Source organism: Eptatretus burgeri, chromosome 3, assembly GCF_056783735.1.
Source record: "Eptatretus burgeri isolate ZD-2024b chromosome 3, Ebu_testis_v1, whole genome shotgun sequence".
Lineage (NCBI taxonomy): Eukaryota > Metazoa > Chordata > Myxini > Myxiniformes > Myxinidae > Eptatretus > Eptatretus burgeri.
The window spans coordinates 21,787,301-21,808,611 of NC_140963.1; the positions used below are offsets into that span (position 1 = coordinate 21,787,301).

At 45.2% G+C, this 21,311-nt stretch overlaps 1 protein-coding gene across 9 annotated transcripts in view; it reads right to left on the reverse strand.

Moving 5' to 3' along the window:
- Positions 1-21,311, reverse strand: part of LOC147029524 (mitogen-activated protein kinase kinase kinase 2-like) — a 104,101-nt gene that overhangs the window by 27,430 nt on the left and 55,360 nt on the right. For all 9 annotated transcript variants that reach the window (XM_085872625.1, XM_085872622.1, XM_085872620.1 and 6 more), the window contains 3 exons: positions 15,523-15,615; positions 12,378-12,548; positions 1,176-1,324 (listed from right to left, as the gene is read on the reverse strand). In XM_085872625.1, coding sequence (XP_085728751.1) covers positions 1,176-1,324; positions 12,378-12,548; positions 15,523-15,615 — 413 coding nt within the window. The remainder of the gene's footprint in view (positions 1-1,175; positions 1,325-12,377; positions 12,549-15,522; positions 15,616-21,311) is intronic.

The window sequence follows — 21,311 nt, forward strand, 5'->3', positions numbered from 1 at the left end:
AGTATATATGTTATATGCTTTAAGTAAGGCTGTGCACCCTCCTTCTTGATACACAAGAAAATGTGAAATTGACAAAGCATTAAATGTAACTTTTTCAACTGTTCTGTTTTCCTACTGTTTTTCCCAAAGTGTAACTTTATTGAGTGTAACGAAAATAATTAAGCAGGTGAAGGCTTTTAAGTAGGCGGAGAACCGAGCCACGGTCGCTACACCCACAGCATGAGCAGTGGGCGTGATGACCGTGGCTCAGTTCTCCGGGGGGGGGAGGGGGGACATCCCCAGAGTTAGGAAGGCAAAATAAATTAGAGGATGAGAATGAGTAAAGCAACGGGAGAAATGAACGATGACTTAGAGAGTGAACTGAAAAACGTTTTCAGTGGCTACAAAACAGTGAATCATACCACGGCAGGATGGCCAAGAGATATGCACACTCGCTCGAAGCTGTCTACCCTGGGATGTTTCACCTTTTTGTGCGATCTGCTTTCATTTAGGATGTTATTTCATTTCATTCGGAGCTTGGAGCGATGTTGTCTTCTCGATAAAAGTGAATGAGATGTTTGCGAGATGTTGTTTTCCTCTGAGCTCCCAAGGTTAATTGCTATAAAACTTTATGAGATCACTTTTTTTACCATGACACACCTTACGAAGGCTTTTAAAGTCATTTCCTCACAATTAATAGCTTATAAACATACAAGCCACCACCTGTTACAGGGAAGGGGTGGGTGTCCGGGGAGGGGGGGAGGTGGGAGGAGGGAGGTGAGGGGCAGATGAGGGGGGAGGGAAGAGGGAGGAGGGAGGTGTGTGGGAGGAGGGAGGGATTTGGGAGGAGGTAGGAGGATGGAGGGGAATGGGAAAGGGTGGGATGAGGGAGGGAAAGAGGTGAGAGGAGGGATCTTGCATTGCTGGGCACCTTTCCAAGTCAGGAATAAAATTCCAATGGGGTGCAAGATGTTGTAAGTAATGACCGCCAACATAATGGATTAAGAGGAGAACATTGGGCCAATTTTTTTTCCACAGCCATAAATTTCCTTTATTCTATTAATTACGAAAATGCAGTTGTAGAGTTTAGCTTAAGTTCAAGTAAGTAAGTACGAATTTAGGATTATAAAAAAAATGTCCATAAAGTACAACTTTCACATGCCTCCAAAAGCAATTCAAGGACCAATTAAACTCACCTTGGTGGTCTCGGGGCTGTCTGGATCAAACTGGACCTGTTTGACAGCGAGTTCACAGCCCGTGTCCGCATCGTAGCACAGGTACACACGACCAAAACCACCTTGGCCCAACAGTTTCCCTAACCGCCAGTTTGTGGGTGCACGAGGTGCTGGGGGTGTAGAAGAGGGCAAAAAAGGATGGGGTAGAACATGTCAGAGCAAGAGAATAAAAAGTTTGTGTAAAAAAACAGATATTTAAATAATCAAGGCAAAACAAGGGTGAGTAAAAGAGTGGAAACAAGGGGAAGAGTAACAAAGTGGATGTAAAAGCACAGTGCAACATAAGAGGGAATAATTTGTAGGTCAAAAAGATGGGTGTAGCAAAGGTAGCAGAAGGGTGGTGTAGGAAATGCAGTTAAAACGTGAAAGCATCTCAAAATGCAAAGCCCGTACATGCCCGTTTTGTACTCAAACCAAGCAGGCAATGGACAAAGACTGAAGTATTCATTGCTCTTCTTGACATCTTGTGCACTATATGATTAAGCCATGGGAATTTCTGGAGAATTTAAGATTACAATTGTTCTGGGGGAGGGAGGGGGGATTAAAGGATGTTAATTGTCTCAGGAGGAGGATGTGTGATGTATTGCTATGTTTCATCGGCGCATGCGTAGATGGGGACTGCATGTGCAGTGGGGCGGATTAAAAGCCTGTTGGACAATGGTGGCGGTATGGTAACACGTGTTCTCTTTGCCTCTCGATGACACCTGTTTTGGTTCTGGAAGAACTGAACAATCATCATCATCATCATCATCATCATATCGAGTGAACTCAGGTACACCTTTTGAATACTTGCCACTCTATTTTACTCAAGTCACTGCACGAGCGGTCACAACTCCTCCTAGTGTGGTGCACACACTGGGAATCAAACGTGGGCCACCTGAGTGTAAACCCGGTATCCGAATCACTCGACCATGTGGGTATTTCATGAATCAGTGTTCTCTATATTCTCATAATAAAGGTTGAAAAATTGATGACAAAAGCTCAAATGGTAAAAAAAAAGAAGTAATGGCATGGACAAACAGACTAAAGCTGAAATGGTAAATAAATAAAGAAAGGAAAGCAATAAAAAAAAGACCTGATCAACTCATCCAGATCAGCAGCAGATGGGTTTATAAGGGCTATTTCTACTCAGTGTGACTTTGCCCTTTGACATTTTGACACAATTATTCATGAGTGTTCTCAATATTCTCATAATAAAGGTTTGTTGAAAATTTGATGACAAAAAATCAAACGGTAAAAACGTTATGATCTGGACACACACCACACACACACCACACACACACACACACACACACACACACACACACACACACACACACACACACACACACACACACACACACACACACACACAATTACAAAACCTCATCTCCTGCTGCGCAGGGGAGGGGTGAACTAGAAAGAGCAATTGGAGATGGCAGACCCTCACCAGGGCTAGTTTTGCGGAAGATTTTGTGTGGTGTGTACATCGTATGAGCTTCTGGTTCTGGTTTTTGAGCGACGGTTGGTTCTCTCCAGGGGTCTCTGCCGACTTTCTCAAAGATAAGTTTCCAGTCGTCGTTTGTCGCATTTTGACTATTTTGTTGCCTCCATGTTTATTGTGTGTTCTGAGTTCGGTTTTTTTCAATATATGTGCTATTTGGTGCGGATTCGTTGGTCTTGTCATATCGGGTTCCATGAGGCCTACCCATCTTCCCCTCCATGTGCACGCTCATGTTTATTTGTATTTTTCCTTATTAAAATCAGTTTTCATTTTCTCCACTTTTCCCTCCACCCTCCTTGTATCGCTCCCAACTATACCCTTTGTTTTATGTCTTAAAATATAAAAAAATTACAACCAAAAAAAAATCCTTTTCCTTATCACCTGATGCCCCACATAACCACGTGACTTCCTGCCCGACTCTTCTTTCTTCTTCCTTCTTTTCCCTCTTGCCTGCCAATCCCACTCTGAAAGTGAAGGTATTCAACCACACACCTTCACAACCTTTTCTTCAAAGTTTTCCTTTGCTCTTCCCCCCTCTTCCTAAAATGTTCAAAAATAAAATAAAATAAATTAATAATGGTCACTTTCAATGCTTCAACTTCCCCTCTCTGCCCGGTTCTTCTTCTTCAAAATATTGTGTTCAATTCGACCTTTCTTTCATCTGTTACAACGCTTCCTTTCTCCACTCTGTCACTTCTTCTGCACTCCATCCATCTTCCAAAGTATTTAAACAAATCTCTGACCTACAAATTTTTTAATCCAATTTTGCAATGCTTGTTCGTCTTCCATTATTTATTAATTGTTCTTTTTTCCACCTTCAGTGCAAATTCATACCCACATCTTTAAATATACATCCTCCGAACTCATTCCCTGATATACTCCCTCCTTACTCCTCCATTCTTTCCCACCCTCCTCCCCACTCCCCATCCTTGCATCGCTCCACTGTCTTCTGCCTTACAAACAGTTCCTCCTCTGGTATCCACAAACTGTATGGTTTTCAAACATTTGTGGGTTCTGTTCCAACCTAACAAATGTCTCACACTCTCATTGAGCACACTCCTCAATATCGAGAACACACTCTCTCTCTCTCTTTCCTTTCATCACATCACCTCTTCCCACCCCCTCAAATCTTGTTCCTCCCCCTGCCTGCTCCCACCTCGACCATACCACAACCCAGTCTCATCCTCCCCCTCTACCCACTCCTCCCTTCTCCCTCCTCCCCCATGACTGTGCCTGCTCTCATCTCCCCTCACTCTCATAGCTTCCTTCTCACCCCTCCCTCTTAAGTCAGCTGCCTCCTCCCTCTTCAAAGCAAACTTCACTCTCGTCCCCTTCCCCCCAAGCTCCCCCTCACCCTTCTCAAAAGCTCCCCCTACACCTTTCTCCCTCAATTCTCCTCTCTCACCCTTCTCTTCCAAATGTCCCCCTTTCCCCTCTCCTCACCCCTCCCCTTAACTTCAAATCTCCCACCCCACCCAACTCTATCGTCTCAAAGCTTCCTCCCCCTCTTCCCACCCCTTCAAATGTCATCACACTTCCCCCCTTCCCACCCCTCAATTTTTGTTCCTCCCCCAAACTGCTCCCATCTCCACAATAACTCGACACAGTCTCATCCTTCCCCTCTTCCCACCCCTCCCCCATGGCTATGCCTGCTCTCATCGCCTCCCCTCTCCCTCAAAGCTTCCCTCCCACCCCCCCCTTGCATATCAACCATTTCCTCCCTCTTAAAAGCAAACTTCTCTCTCTTCCCCCCTCCAAGATTCCCCCTCGCCATTCTCAAAAGGTACCCCCCCACGCCTTTCTCCCTCAATTCCCCCCTCACTCCCCCTTCTCAAAGCTTCCCCCCTTCACATCCACAAAGCTGCCTCCTTCCCCCACCGCCGCTCTTCCAGCGCATTCCTCCAGCTCCTCTAATCTTCCACTTCCCTTTTCCCCATCTCGTATTACTCCCCACCTCTACTCATCCCTTCACCACCGAGCCATTTGTCCTCCAAACCCTCTCCCATAGCTCTTCTGCAATCTGTCATCGACTGTCAACAACTCTCACTACCCTCCCCCTCCCCTTCCCTGCACCCAAAGTCTCCTCCCCTCCCTCTTCATCAACAGTATGGACCTCAAACATCCGGGGCCTTCACTCTAACCTGACTGATCTCTTCATACAGGTTGCCAGTAACAAACCAGACATAATCTGCTCAATAGAAACTTTCCTCTTTCAAGATGTATCTGACTCCTTAGTTTTTCTCCCTGGTTACTCCCTCCTCCAGTATGATAGACCTGAGCCTCATCTTGATGGCGGAGTTGCTCTCTTCATCAAAGACTATTCATCACACTCCATGCACTGCCCTTACTCCCCCACACCCCCAGGAATACCTCTGGCTACAGCTTCCCCTCCACTCCCACCTCTTGTTTATCTGTGTGTTATATCATCCACCAAACAGTGATGACTCCATTTACATCTCGCTCACCAAAAACATGGACCAACTTATAACCACTCGTCCAAATTCTCTCTTCATCATATGTGGTGACTTCAACTGCCATCATGCCAGTTGCCTGGATGAGGGTACCTCTCTCACCTGCCATGGCACTTCAGCAAAGGACTTCTGTGACTCATTGGGACCGACACAATCTGTCAACTTCCTAACCCAGATCTCAGCCAAAGGTACTCCATCTCTTCTGGATTTGATTTTGACCAATTTCCCAGAAAATGTCTGCTGTTGTTTTTCTGCTCCAATCGGTTCATCTGACCATATGCTTGTTAAGGCGCTGTCACACCTTGACGATTTAGCCAGCAATGGCAACGTATAAAAATGTATGTAAAACGTTGGCGTACGCTGAAATTTTGATGTTTTTTTTGAGTTTTGGTCATATTCATAACGTGTTGGTCGTATGCATAACATATTAGTAATGGGCACAGAATGTTTCGTTGTCTGATGGATAACTTATACCAACGAATGGTTAGCCTGTTGTCGGCGTTCACAACCTATGCCCAACGATAGTTTAGCTTAGGCATAGCGCGCTGCACGTATCGCCGACGAACTCGTGGCGTAGCCTGTTAAAAACCTGCCGCACGCCGATTTAAATCATAACCGCCTGAAAATTGAAAGTGTCAACCACGCAGTCACACCTTGACGATTTACCCAGCGTATGCCGACCTATGAAAAATTTGCCGAACCAAGCTGGCACACATCGAATACGGTTGGGTAAGTTGTGTATACGTTAAGAGCACGCTGAAAAACGATGAAGTATGCTGTCATATTTCGTGGTGCGTCTCGTACGTTGTGAAATTTCAAGCATGCTGAAAATTTTACGACGTACTCGCCGTATGGCTCACACGTTCCGCTACACTGGGAATAAGTTGTAGGCACGATATGCGATCGTTGACACACATCAACACAAGTTCCTTGTAAGTGACTCATAAGTCGAAACACGTCGAGGTAATGTTTAGCATACCCGAAACTTATTTTCTCCGTCAAGGAACATTTTCTTTTTTCTCCTTGGCTCCGTGAAGGCACGTGACGAAATATCTGAAGTAGTTGTTGTTGTTGTTTTTATTATTTTTTTTTAGTCTCACGAATTTTAAAATATATTCGGACATTTGCTTTTAAGTTTCGACATCGACATGACAATATCCTCAAACAGAAAATATTCACAGAGGAGGAACTAAGAATAAGACATGAGCAAACTGAAGAGGCAATCGGACATGACGTAACGGCACGTGACGAAATATCGGAAGTTATTGTTGTTGTTTTTTTTTTTTACGCTGCCAATACGCCATTATACGGTAGCTGTAAATTAGAAACACGTTCAGTAAGTTCTGTGGTCGTCCGGAAGACGTCAATCAAATACGTCTACATACGTCAAAATGCGTTGGAGGTACGTTACACATTGGTTCAAAGCACGTTACTCATATGTTAGAAATAAGTTTTGGGTATGCTAAGCATTACCTCGACGTGTTTCGACTTATGAGTAACTTACAAGTAACGTGTGTCGAGATGTGTCAACGATCGCATAACGTGTCTACAACTTATGGCCAGTGTAGCGGAACGTGTGAGTCATACGCTGGCATACGTCGTAAAATTTCAAGCATGCTAAAATTTGAGGACAACCACAAAGTACAACGATGAAAGCCAGCGTACTACGACGTATGGCAGTGTTTATCAGCGTGCTCTTAACGTATACAAAACTTACCTATCATGTATTCGACGTGCGCCAGCATTTTAGACAAATTTTTCATAAGTCAGCATACGCTGGCTAAATCGTCAAGGTGTGACAGCGCCTTTAAAGCGGTCATCTCTCTGGCTGTTATTTGACAACCACTTCAGTGCCGACAAGTCTGGCATTTCACTCAGGCCGACTGTCAGGGTCTTCAAGCAGCCATCAAACTTCTTGACTGGTTTTCCATTTCTACTCTCACCAACATCAATTCATCCTGGTAATTTATTCAAAGAAATTTGCTCTCTTTCTCATGCACAGATTTATCCCATATCATCTTTAGTTGTCCTCCCATTCCTCCTGCCCATGGTACACTGAAGTTTATGGTGAGGCTGTTGTCCTGAAACAACTTGCCTTCGCCTCATGGAAGGCAAATCCAACTGAAGGCAATCTCAGTTCCTTCCACAAAGCTCAGAACAATTGTGTGTGTCTACCCTCAGGAGAGCCAGGAACCAACATCTTTCTCATCTCAAGTCTGAGCTCTCAAACCTATCTCCCTCCTCCAAATCCTGGTGATGTCTAGTTAAGTCTGTTTCTGGTGTATGTTCCCCCTTCATCCCCTCCCTTACCTCAAATGGCTGCACAGCTGACACTGCACGTGAAAAGGATGAATGCTTAAACTCTGTGTTTACTTCGAAATATTGTCCCCCAAACCCATCGCTTTCTGGACCCACCTTACCCAGTTGCACACAGCTGTTCCTGGACTGTGTTCTTTTCTTCTGACAAGGTGGAGAGCTTGCTGTCAAACCTCGACTCAGATTCTGCAATCGGTCCAGAGAGCATCAGCTCTCGTGTTGTAAAAACCTGCTCTTATCTGATGTTCTTGCTCATCCTCTCTTTGTTATATTCACCCTCTCATTTACTCAAGGTCATCAACCATCTGCTTGGAAATCAGCAAACATTCCCGCTGTGCATAAAAAGGTGCAAAAACTGATCCCTGCAACTACAGACCAATCAGCCTGCTCCCAATCATCAGCAAGGATATGGAATCCATCATTGCTTCCGACAACAAATCCTTCATCTTCTCCAATGGCTTGATTTCTGACCATGAATCTGGATTTAGATGAGGTCACTCAACCCTGGACATGCTGCTTCTGTTTTCCCAACAATGAATGGAGGAGGTCCTAAATGCCAGACATGAGATCAGAGCAAGAATATTGCGAGCTTTCTATATGGTCTGGCACCCACACTGCTCACCAAACTCTCTTGTTATGGTATTCAAGGCAATCTCCACTCATGGCTTAAAGATTTCCTCTCATGTCACTGTCAATGCGTAGCTCTTAATGAAATTCTCTCATCTCCTCTTCCTGTCCAAGCTGGAGTTCCTCAGGGCAGTGTTCTTGGCCCTGTGCTTTTTCTGGTTTTCATCGGTGATCTCTCAGACTCTCTGGAAAATCCTCTTTATCTCTTTGCTGATGACTCCACCCTCTGCCGGACCGCTCTCATACCCCTGGCCAGCAGGCAGCAGCCTCTTCACTCTCTGCAGACCTGGATAACATCACAAGCTGGTCAAACACTTGGAATATGTCTTTCTCTCCTGACAAATCTCACATCCTCACAATGTCTATCCAAAAGGGCCATCTGGAACCCCCCACGCCCCCTATATACAATCCCCTTGAATAAGTCCTTTCATTCAAGCTTTAGGGCTTCACTATCTGCCACTGTCTTTCCTGGGAAAGCCACATCTTCAAGCTGGCCACCAAAGCCAGTTGCCGAATGGGCATCTTACATCGTGAAAAGTCCTTCCATGGTACACCTGAGCTTCTAATTACTTACAAAGCTTTCATCTGCAGTCTGATGGAGAACTGCTCTCCCCTCTGTAGTGGTACTCCTGCCTCACACCTATCTTGACTGCACTCTGTGGAAACCAAGGCCTTCAGGATCATTGGTATCTCCTGCGATGAAGCTGTCTTTGGGTCTCTCACTGGAGGCAGGTCGGTGGTCTTTCTATCTTCCACCATTTCCTCACCAGCCTTGCACCCCCCCCCACCCACCCCGTTCTCTCTGTGATCTGCCCCCATTATATTTCCACAGGGCACTCAAGGTCCGCCAAAACCCCCTTCTGGTAAAACTGCCAAAATCAAGAATCACTGCTCACCTTCACTCTTTCATTCCTCTTTTTCCCACCTCTGGAACAAACTCCCACACTCTCTTCGATCCAATGCCTCCCTCCAGGTCTTCAAAACAGCTGGTCACCACCATCTCTTATCTTCCCCCATCCAAAACCACGATCTTTTCTAACCCCATTAATCCACCCCAAACCAACCTCCTTCAAATTCCCTGCTTTCCTTCCTGAAAGTCCCTGTCAAGTCAGGACTTGAAAGTCCATGTAGTGTCCATCTTGTTTCCCCGTGTACCCTGCCCCATCCCTTTTTTGTATTTTTTTTTCTTCTCTCCTCAGGGGAGGGGGCATGGGCTTGGCTAAAAACACACATCACCAACCACACAACACCTCTTGACAAGACCCCCATCCAACAGCACTCTTAACACATGCACACAATCAACCATCAATGCTGAAGCTATCAAAAAGTCCTGCCAACATCCCAATACCCCTCCATGTCCACAACCTCCAAGTACATATCTAATTCTAATTTAAACTTATCTACTGGTTCTGCTGCCACTACCTTTCCAGGGAGGTCATTCCATGCATTAACTACTCTCTGAGTGAAAGACCCCTGCCTGACTTCCATTTAACTCTCCTCTTCTTTACTCTCATGCTATGGCCCCTGGTTCTATCACTGACCACTCTCTTGAATCATTCATCTCCAGTTATTTTATCTACAACTTTCATTATCTTAAACATCTTTATCATATCTCCTGGTAACCACCTCCTTTCTCGTGTATAAAGCCCTGTCTCCTTCAACTGCTCCTCACAGCTAAGTCGAGCTCGGCTAGGAATCAATCGAGTAGCCCTGCGTTGAACCCTCTCTGTGGCATCTATGTCCTTCTTGAATTATGGTGAAGAAAACTGCACACAGTATTCTCGATGTGGCCCTCACTAAATTCCTGTAAAACATTAATACCACTTCTTTTTGATTTATAAATGATCCTCCTCAGAATACAGCCGAAAACCTTATTTGCTTTAACTATTGCTGCCTGGCACGGTGCTGACTGCTTACCTCCCGCATCTATTACCACCCCCAGATCTTTCTCCTGAGTGACACGCTCCAAAATTACCACTTGCATCCTGTCATCTCTATTTTCATTGTTCTTTCCCATCCCCAACACCTTACACTTGCTCAGGTTAAATTCCATCTGCCAATCTTTTGCCTTTTCTTTCGTCTATGCAAGTATCAATACTTTCCTGAATCTGACCACCACCCAACCCTCCCCCCCCCCTCACTGCTATGTACTTCACCTGCAAGCCTTGTGTCATCTGCAAATTTGGAAAGCTTATTCTTTACGCCATTATCCAAATCGTTGATGTAAATAATGAATAATAATGGTCCGAGTACTGATACCTGAGGATCCCCACTACTTACATCCTCCCAACAAGACAACCTCCCACTCACAGCCACTCATTGCTTCCTATCACTAAGCCAGTTTGCAATCCAATTAGATACCTGACAAGCCACTCCACAAGCCCTCACTTTGGCGAACAACCTCCGATGTGGTACCTTATCAAGTGCCTTCTTAAAGTCTAGATATACTATGTCCACTGCCTTTCCCTCATCCACCCAATCAAACACTGCTTCATAGAACTCTAAAATATTTGTTAGACAGGAACGACCTTTGGTAAACCCATGCTGACTACCTTAAATTAGTTTGTATTTATTTAAATGGGTCCTCTTCTGGTCCTTAGTTAATGTCTCCAACACCTTCCCCACAACTGAAGTCAAGCTAACAGGTCTGGAGTTTCCCAATTCTTCACCGGATCCTTTCTTAAATAATGGTGTTACATTTGCTACTCTCCAATCCTCCAGTACCTGTCCTGACTCCACGGAACTATTGAAAATATCCGTTAATATCCCACTTACCTGCTCAGCCACCTCCATCAATACTCTCTGTGACATTATCTGGCCCCCAAAGCTTATCTACTCTTCGATTACCTAGCTGTTCCTTTACTTCCTCCACTCCAATGTGGATCTTCTGTAAAAGCCCTTTCTCACCTCCTTGAGAGACACTCTCAGCCATTGGCAATTCTCCTGACTGTTCTTATGTAAAACTTGAAGAAAAATACCTGTTTAATAAGCCTGCCATCTCACATTAATCACTAACCACTCTCCCGGTGCTATTCCTCAATGGACCCACACTGGTCCGAACCTGTTCTTTTCCCCTGATATACTGAAAGCCTTGCTATTACGTTAAATATTCTTAGCCATGTCCTTCTCATACTCTCTTTTGGCTTGCCGAGTTATTTTCTTAACTTGCCTCTAACTCCAGTCCTGTTATTTTAAACCTAATAAATGCCTTCTGCCTCTCCTTAATAGCATTCCTTATCTCACTGCTCAGCCACCCTGGTCTCTTTCTGTTTCTAGTTTTACACCTCATTGGAATGTACTTACTCTGCACTCGACAAATTTGGTCCTTGAAGGTTTCCCATTTTTCTGATGCTGATTGTCCTATTGTTAACTTCTCCCAATCTACATCACCTGACTCTCTCCTCACATCATCAAGGTTTGCCTTCCTGAAATCTAATCACCTTACCCTACTATCCTGAACTCTAACCCATAACAGAATCTTTTCACATACAATGTTATGGTCACTTGCTCCTAAATGCTCCCATACTTCCACCTCCTCCACCATATTAGGATTGTTCCTTAAAAGGAGGTCAAACACTGCACGCCCCCTCGTGGGCTTATCTCTAAACTGGGTTAAAAATCAATCCTGGACTGAATCTCAGAAATCCTCATCTGCTCTCCCCTTTCCCTGTTCCTGGACCCAATCTATCCCTGGCAAGTTAAAACCCCCCATCATCAATACTCTTCCCTTACCACATGCCCTTTTGAATTCTTCATGTACTCCTCCTTCCTCCTCTTCCTTCATACCCAGAACCTTATAAAAGCATCCTTCCAGTACCTTACTGTTTCTACAATCTCTAATCTCTACCCACACAGAATCCTCAACATTTATTCCTTCCTTAATGTCACCCCTTTCTCTTGATGCTATGCTGTCCTTTACCAGATTGCTACTCCTCCTATCACACCGATACATCTTGTAGCCTTCTAATCCTGTCCTCCAGTTACTTTCCTCCTCAAACCATGTCTCACTCACTACAACTATATCGTACTCCTCGCGATCGACTTTGGCTTCAAATTTGAGTAACTTCGAGCAAAGCACATGCCCACATAATGGAGTGACTCAACTTTTTCTTCAAGTTATACTTGCTAAATAAAATGCCCTCTGACAAAATACCCATTTACTAAAACCCCAAGATAAAAGAAAATGTCTCCAGTTGCACATGATTTTAAGAAGTCGGCAGTAGGTTATGTACAAAACTCACAAGTTCAAAAGTCAAAGCATCTTACAGCGACTGATGGATCCAACATCTGAGATGGGCAATGAGAAGGCGTGTCCGTTATCAGTGCCGCAGTCAGACGTGAACACGCTACCAGAGGAACCTCCGCCAAACTGCCGTTCCATCTGCATCATGCTCAAGGGATAGCATGGTCGTCGCACACGTGGGAAGGTCCGTCGACCTTAAAGCCAAAAGAGTCAGCAGTGAGAAATATGTTCAGGCCAGTATCAGCAACTTCCATTAAAAAGGGCAGTGTGCAATGCTCATGTAAAATTGCAAAAGCTCAATTTGCTTACTATCACGAGCGATGTAAAAAGTGGACAAAGAAGCAAGTTGTAAACAAAACTTTAACTGGAACAAGAATACTTTGTCATGTGACCACAACACCACAATAAAAGTGGCAGAGAGCAGTTGGATTATAAAAAAAATTCAAACCATGAACATATTTATTGATTAATATTACAACCTTGATTCTCACTCCCAATATGTTGGGTATGTTCGTACGTGCACATGTTAAGCATAGAATGGCTCAAGGATGTCGGGTTTCCTCTAAATATTTTTCAGTCTGGTGTTAAACAACAGGAGCAACTGTTTAAAAAGATAATCATATGTTGGATGGAATTGACTGAATAGTTTATAGTTGTAATAATTTTAACTTCTGGTAAGTGTGCACCATGAAATGCCACTATAAGCTATTTATTCACCCAAGGTGGAAAACCCCTTTGGGGAGGGGGCAAAATAAATCGCTACAACCTCCACCATGTGACTCTTAATCCCAGTGGCAAGTTTGGTTGAGATTGGATAAGTAACAGACGAATGCATCACAGTCAGACAGACAGATAGACAACAAACTGCATATTGTAGAATGATTGTTAAATATTGATGAAAACATGTTCACAAATTAAATTAACAAGGAAAAGTGGTTTCAAAACAAAGAAGTGAAGTTTTCAGTGAAGCAGTTGTAACTGTACAACATTGCTTTAATAATTTACTTTCTGCTGTCATGACAATTTCAAACTTGCAGAAGTAATAAGAGGTACAAGAAATAAATAAAAAATACACACTTAAAAATTGTAATGCTACTTGGGTGAAATGGCCTGAACTTGAAGTTTGTTGTTTGTGTCACACATGTTTAATTTTCATTATTGTTAAGCCATTACAATTTCATAGCGACATTGTATCTTCCTATTAATAATAATCACAATAGTACTGATTGATAATAATAACTTGCAGCAGATATCAGAACCGTCTTCTTTCGTATACAGCACAAGGCTGCGGGGTAGCATCACTGGTTGAGGGTGCGGCTGTGCCACTGATGCAATGCTCCTTCCCCTTCATCCCCTTCACCACCTCCCCCGTAGATTAGGGCACGAATTTGTAACTTGTTCATGGTGCCAGCGATATCTCGCTTACTCTTTGTGAAGGACAACATGAGATCTTAACGTCCACCAACTAATGCCGGCAGATGGGACGCCCATTTAACGTCCACCCGAGGGATGGCGCACACAATGATGAATCACCCTGCCAGTGAAACACCGGGATGACAGTTTATCGATAGGTCAGGGTTCAAACCCAGGCTGGACAGCTGAGAGGCGAGCGTGCATACCTCTAGGTCTAGGCCATCTTGGCTTGACAAATATCAGAACCATTGAAATGTAACTGTAAACTGCCAGCAGAAATTTCACTTGACAAATAATTATAATGCTTTAAGTGAATAAATCACTTGCAGTTCTGTGAAATTTGAATATAGGATACGATTTTTTTGAAAGAATGTGAAACTTACAACACAAGGTGCACCATGATTCCTCAATTTAAATGCAACTTTCACTCAATTCTCAAATTAATTTCACTGATGCGATCATCAATGCATTTCAAAATCACCACGGATTCATCATGTATCATATATAACATCGTCACCATTCTCATTAAAATAAATACTTTGAGATCTTTAACAACCATATCAATAATGCAGCTGCACCCATGTGAAGGATGATGTTCAGCGCTTGCTGCCTGTACTACACCAGCATGGCAGTTTTTGTTGACTCCACTGGAGGACAAATCCACTGGACCAGAAAACTGATATGGGAGTATGCTACCAACCAAGTAATCTTACTCTCCTTCAGCCGAAAACATTGACCTTCCATCCAAGTTCTAGCGGGCTCAACTCAGCTTAATTTTTGAGACCCCATGGCATTGGGCACATTTAAGCAGAGAATTAATAGACACAGTGTCCTTGTAATTAATGTAACAGTGCACTATTGTCTAACAATGACCTCATTCTACCATTAATATGGAGTTGTTCGCCCATTATTCTTCAGACAATCAATTTTTTACATATTCTTCATTTCTTCCAATTTGCTTCTGATGTGAATCCCTCTGCTCTTTCAGTTCTCTACCCTTTCCCAGTTGCTCCAATAATCCCCTTCTGGTTAACATTAACATTTCAAAATCCAGGCTTATTACTATTCTCCTTAGCTTTGTTCCTCTCCTCCATTCCCCCTACCCCCTCCAAAACCCAAAACTTGTGGACCCACTTTCATGATTATTTAAACCCCTCTTTCTTCGAGAGCTTCAAGACAGCAGTAAATTATCTTTTATTCCCGCCCATAATGTTTTCTACCCTCCCCCATCAACCCTGATCCAGTTTACCTCCATACACAGTCTCCTCTTTCCTGCAGGTTACTATATATATATATATATATATATATATATATATATATATATATATATATATATATATATATATATATATATATATATATATATATATATATATATATATATATATATATCCGTCTCTGTCTCGCTCTATTCATCCACCTGCTTGGTTGTACACACTGGATATTACCTTTCTTTGTGATGTTATTTTCCTCTTCCATGAGCAAATAGCAAAAAATATATTGTGTACAAAAATAAACTGGAATCCATTTTTTTGACAATGTACCACCTATTTGTACACACACACACACACACACACACACACACACACACACACACACACACACACACACACACACACACACACACACACACACACACACACACACACACACACACACACACACACACACACACACACACACACACACACACACACCTATACTAAACCCCACATGTAGAGCTGCATGATTATTATGGTGTTCCACTGGTCATACCATCATGGCAGTCACGAAGTTGGAATGGTACTTGAAACCTCCTTGGGTAGGTGCCCCCTTTTCCAGCTCGCTCAAACATTCGGATTTCATACTCTAGTCACACCACAAAAAGATGAATATCCGAATCATTCAAATGGAGTGAATTCCCAAAATGTAGCAACATCATTTTTACAACCTTGTCATGTGACAATATATAATATTGAGGATATTGGGTGTTGCATCAAAACACAATTTACTTCATCACAACAGTTCAGAGAAAAACTTTGGCTCCAGAAAGCAAAACGACACACAAATCCTTTTGCTCAATCTGTAGTACTCCCTTAGCCAAACAGCGTCATCCATGAAGAACAGAAAGGTGTGTAATTATACCATGTTTAAAAGGTTAAGAATAAAAATACATATTTAAAGAAATTGCTGGTCTACTAATATCACAATTTGGTAGGAAGGGTAAGGTCATCAAGTAGTACCATGAAGAGGCAAGTGCGAAGAGTAATTTTACAAATTTGTGATTGTACATTGGCTGTGGTGACCTACATGAGCCCCTCTGTATAAGAGGACTTTTGTCAAACCAATAAATTGACTGCTGAAACCGTGAAGATGAACAACACATGCATGGCATGCTTTCATGTTGTCATGGCATGCTGCTTGATGCCCCAGATGGAGAGTGGGAATTGACTGCCTCAGGAAGGTGGTTCCACAGGCAGGAGAAGTTTGGAACAAAAGTATCGAGGTATGCAAGCAAGCTTAGATTTTGGGAGTTTCACCTGGTGGGCATTACTCGAAAAAGGCGCGTGTCCTGGAGGCGCTGAAGAGGGTTGGAGGACTGAGAGAACAGAGGGAGCTACACTGGAGAAGAGGCATAAAAATAAAATAAAGTCTACCAACCTGCCTGCAATGTGTGAGTAACAGACTTTGTGCATTGGCCTCATGACAGGAGAAACCAATAATGTTGAAAACATGAGGTTCCACACCTGAGAGGAAAGACAGATGTGATGGTGCAGAGGCAGCCCAAAGAGAAGAGCAGTACTCCATTAAGTTACAGCCAAAGCTTTATAGGCTGTGACGAGTTCTGACTTTTCAAGGAACGATGTGTAACTTGGGAGGATACCCAGTTTGTGACTGGCTTTTGAGGAAAATTGTGTGATACAGTCCACCCAGAGAGGTCATGGTTGATAGTGAAGCCCAGAACTCGAAGAGACTGAAGCTAACTGACCATGGAAATGTTGGTGAATTTGTTTGAAGATGCTTCTCAAGCAACATGTAAAGACTGAGATGTATCAGACTTGAAAGACGTGCACATTTTCCAGACCAACATTTAATCAATTCCAGATCAGCAGATAGTTCCCACTGCCTGTTGGTGGCATGGGGCTTCTATGAGTACACATCCATCTATCCATTGGGACTAGACTGTGCAGAGCATTGGTGCTGCCGAAGCAGTCTCCTTGGCGATTGGGCACAATCCTGGATGGGTCGCCACTCCGACACAGGATCCCAGCAAGCTGGCACTCATTTTGCCGACCTCGGAAGGATGACGGGCCGAGTTAACCCCACCTGGTATTAATTCAACAGCTGAGCGGGACTTGAACTCAGGACCCTAAGATCCCAAGCCAGCCACCCAAACCATTAAGCCATCACCAGGAACACATACACACACACATATATATTGTGACGTCCACGGGACTTGAACAGTCCCGCCAACGTAGAATGAGCCGAAACGATGGAGGCGGTTTATTTCTTTATAACCCAAACATGGCGGTTCTAATCGCTCTACCGCAAACGGGACGAGGAAGGTGGCACGAGTCACTTTTCACTGAGTTGATGATGTTTATTTGTTTTTATTATTACCAGAAATAACAATACTCGGCAAGAAGAGGGATCCGGGGCGATTCGACGGGATGGTGTGGGATCGGGCGTAGGGAAAAAACACAGACAATTCCAATGAATATACAGTTCTCAATCCCTCTAAGGCGCCAAGCACGCACGCACGCGCACGCACGCACGCACGCACGCACGCACGCACACACACACAAAACGTAGCTATTTCTGGTGGTCAGGCTGGACTGTGGTGTGGACGCAACTGTCCCTGGATCAGCGTCGGACGAGCTGGCCTTGCTCTCGTCAGGGGGGCAGGAGAAACTGTGGTGCTGTCGACCTCCTGGTCTTGGCCCAAGTCCGCTCACAGCCGCCAGGGAACCAGTTCTGGCGCCAAGTTGCGAGCAGGAGAGGGAGGCAGGTCCGCCCGCCGTTCGACCCCGTACTCTGAGTCAGCAGAACCCCAGAGCCAACCAAGGTGAGGCACGAGGCTCAGCAAGGCTCCAAGACACGATCAAGAACACGATCGAATCAGCACAACAACAAGGATGCTCCCCGCGCAACAGCCTCCCCACCAAAAAAACACGATCTTTTGGTTGTAATCTTCTTCCTCTTCCTTTTCGACCCCGAACAGAACCTTTTTATCCTTGGTCCTCGTCACTTCCAATCGAGCCGTTTATTGGCCCACCGCCGTCGCCTTCTGCCAATCGTGATCACGGGGCGGAGCCATCCGCTGCACTGTCCTGTGACGTCACGGCCAGTCTCCAGAGAATACCAAAAAGGGGTTTACGCAGACACACTTACCCTATCCCGTGTCCCTATCTAATTACGTGACAATTATCATTTCCCCCTTGAAGAAATGAACATTTACTAGACAACTTATCACCACTGAATTGCTACTTATTACATCGAGATCCTGGTAAACTCGAACAGCATGGCATACCTAATTAAACATCCTAATTACCCTTTGAATGCATACCCCCCCCCTCAAACGTAACAATATACATATACACATATATATATATATATATATATATATATATATATATATATATATATATATATATATATATATATATATATATATATATATATATAGTTGCGAATTTGCGCCCGCCGGCGTGCGAACGGCCACGTAACTCGAATCGCAGCACATCGCCCACCGGACGGACAATTCTGTCGTGACCCTCTCGGACCAACGCCGGGAGCTAGTCACGGGTGGGCCTTTCAACCTCACCACAATCGTGCCAATCGGCCACCCGCTTGGGCGGCCCGTTCCGTGCTATCGGGATAACCGAGCGGTGTTATCGTCGACCTGGAGGGTTCAGATTAATTACCGGGATGTTGCACCCACTACGAACCCCTTACGTGATGCAAGATGGAGGGTCAATAAAAAAGGAAAAGAGACGAAGCAGAGCAGGAACAGTTCAACAAGCAAGCATTTTATTCACACACACACACAGACAAGCACGGAAGGCACATATTTACAGCCATACAATTATGCACAAAAAGCAAATGTAACAAAAGAAACGATGCGGAGCTACAACCGAATACGCGTACACACGGCAACACTTAAACAGTTCTACTTGTCGAACAGGCGCCTCCCACAGTCATTTATACAAAAACCCCAAAGAAAAGAAAGAAAGAAGTCGCGACTTTCCTTTTATGGCTGGTGAGTCCTTCTCCCGCGACCGTCAGCGTGGTCGCGCCTGGCCCCGACCTCTCTCGCGGCCAGCGAACCCTCTCCGGCACTCCCCGTCCGGACGCGCAGGTCGACCTCACTATGGGCGCTCCCGCGTCTCCTGTCCTTGCCTTCGTGACAGGGCCGCTCGCCAAGGCGCGGGCGCAGGACCTCTTCCCGAAGACCAATTCTCCACAAAAACCAACCGAAGACCAACCAGACCACCAGCCAAGGCGAAGAGGAAGAGGCGGAAGAGGAAGCACAAGCGCGCCCACCCGTGTCCGTCTTTTATAGCGCCGAGCTCTGCCCTTCGCCCTGCCCCGTTCTCAGCTCCACCTTCCTTCAAGAGGGTTCCCGAAAAGGGCGTTCCCTCACGCTTTCCCTCCACCCCGCCCCGTGCGGGGGCCGAGGGAGTCAGTTTTTGGCTCTGGGCCAGAGAATTATTCCCCCAAAATGAAACCCCTCCTTCACATGACCTCTGACCTTTGAGCTGCATCGCCCCTCCTCCACTCCAAAGTGCGGGGAAGCCAAACGGAAGAAACAGGCGGGGAAACCTGCATCCTCGTAGTTCCCTCCTTGGGGCCTTTGTTTGCCGTCCGGAAGCGGACGTAGTGACGAAGATGTAGTAGCGTAGATGGTGGAGGTGGCGTGGTTGCAGTGTGGTTGGCGCTGTGATGGGGATGGCGTGGTTGTTCAGATGCTGTGTGTTTGAAATAAAAGATAGAAGAAGAAAAACGACTAACTCAAAGCGTCGCAGCCCGGATGGATCACATACATTCCCTCTATACAACGGGTTTGGGCTAACTACACATGTACCTATGAAGATATCTCACCTGAGGGTCCTTTATGGTGTCATGCGAATTTCCACAGCCGTAACACTACCCCCTCCCTTTTTTACAGACTCGTCCCAAGTCGTCGAATTTTCGTGTGCCAACATTTTCATGTGTAAGTTCTCCCCAAGTACGATTTACCTTCGGATCCCTGAGTGCGACATTCAGTGTATTCATGTCCCCAAAATAAATAACCTACAGGCTGAGTAACTAACTAAACAAACCCACTCATGTAGACGACTTAAATAACATTGCCGGCGCTATGACACACATGCCGGGGGATGCACTCATGTACAATTACAACTTAACAACTTAACCTACAATTTACACTAAACCATGGCCCAGGATCAATGGACTCTGTGGGAAGAAACAACAGTCACAAGCAGGGGGCCAGGCTGCTTAAACGCAGTCCAAGGCCTCCCCCTTCTTAAATCAGTGCAGTGAACCAACGAAAACGGTGCATGGGCCGCCGGTGCAGTCCCGTGTTGCAGCTGCCATCAGGGCAGTCCCTGCAATTTGCGCGATGATCCTGGCGCACATGGTAATGAACAGGAGTGGGGGGCGGGGGGGGGAATGCAAACAGAACAGGGGAAAATGGACGAGGGCAGCAGGTATGGGGCCAAGGCAAAGGCAGGCAGGCAAGGCCGCTGTAGCAAACAGCTGGCAGATGAAGTGACCGGCACAGGCCTTGAAGCAAAAACAGCCGGCAGACGATCAACCGGCACAGGCCTTGCAGCAACAGCCAGAAGATGACGTGGCCGGCACAGGCCTCGTAGCAAACACAGCCAGCAGATGAAGTTGGCCAGCCTTTTGTCTTGAAATGGAGGTTGGTGGAGGGAGTGCGGTGGGGCTGGCCACTCGGAAGGCAGGCTCCGACCTACCCTACTGTCTCCCTCCCAACCTATTGCCTTTGCCTTCTCTGTTCATACCCACCCTTTAATTTGTCAAAACCCAATTTAGCCCCAACTTATTTTTTTGTTTTTATTTTTATTTTTACTTCCCTTCTATAAACCGTCCCCGAACCCCCTTTATCGTCTTTGTCCGGCTAACCTATCATGTCTCCAATCCTACTCCCAACCCCTACGTTCCCTTCCTGGAGGGGAATAAGGGAGAGCTCGCGTCCTGTGTCGAGGCCCAATTCAACCCTTAGAATGGCCTCCTCAGATTTCAGCGATCTTTTACCCAAAGTGGGTCCAGCGGCCCACAACGAGAGCGAAGGGACGGATAGTGCGGAGGGGTACACTTCCTAATCTACCCTAACCATTATCACTTAAACTACCCCGGGAATTTCAACAAGCGCCTCTCGCTTAAACTATTGGTTCTACCAACCCAGATTCTCGTCGCCTGTGCTGGTGTCCTCTCAAATTTCGGGCCATACCCTCCAGTTTTCCCTCGTGCCCTTGCACGGTCTCATGGCTGGGACGCATGGCTCCCTTGGCAGGAACTACCCTCTGCCGATTCTCCGA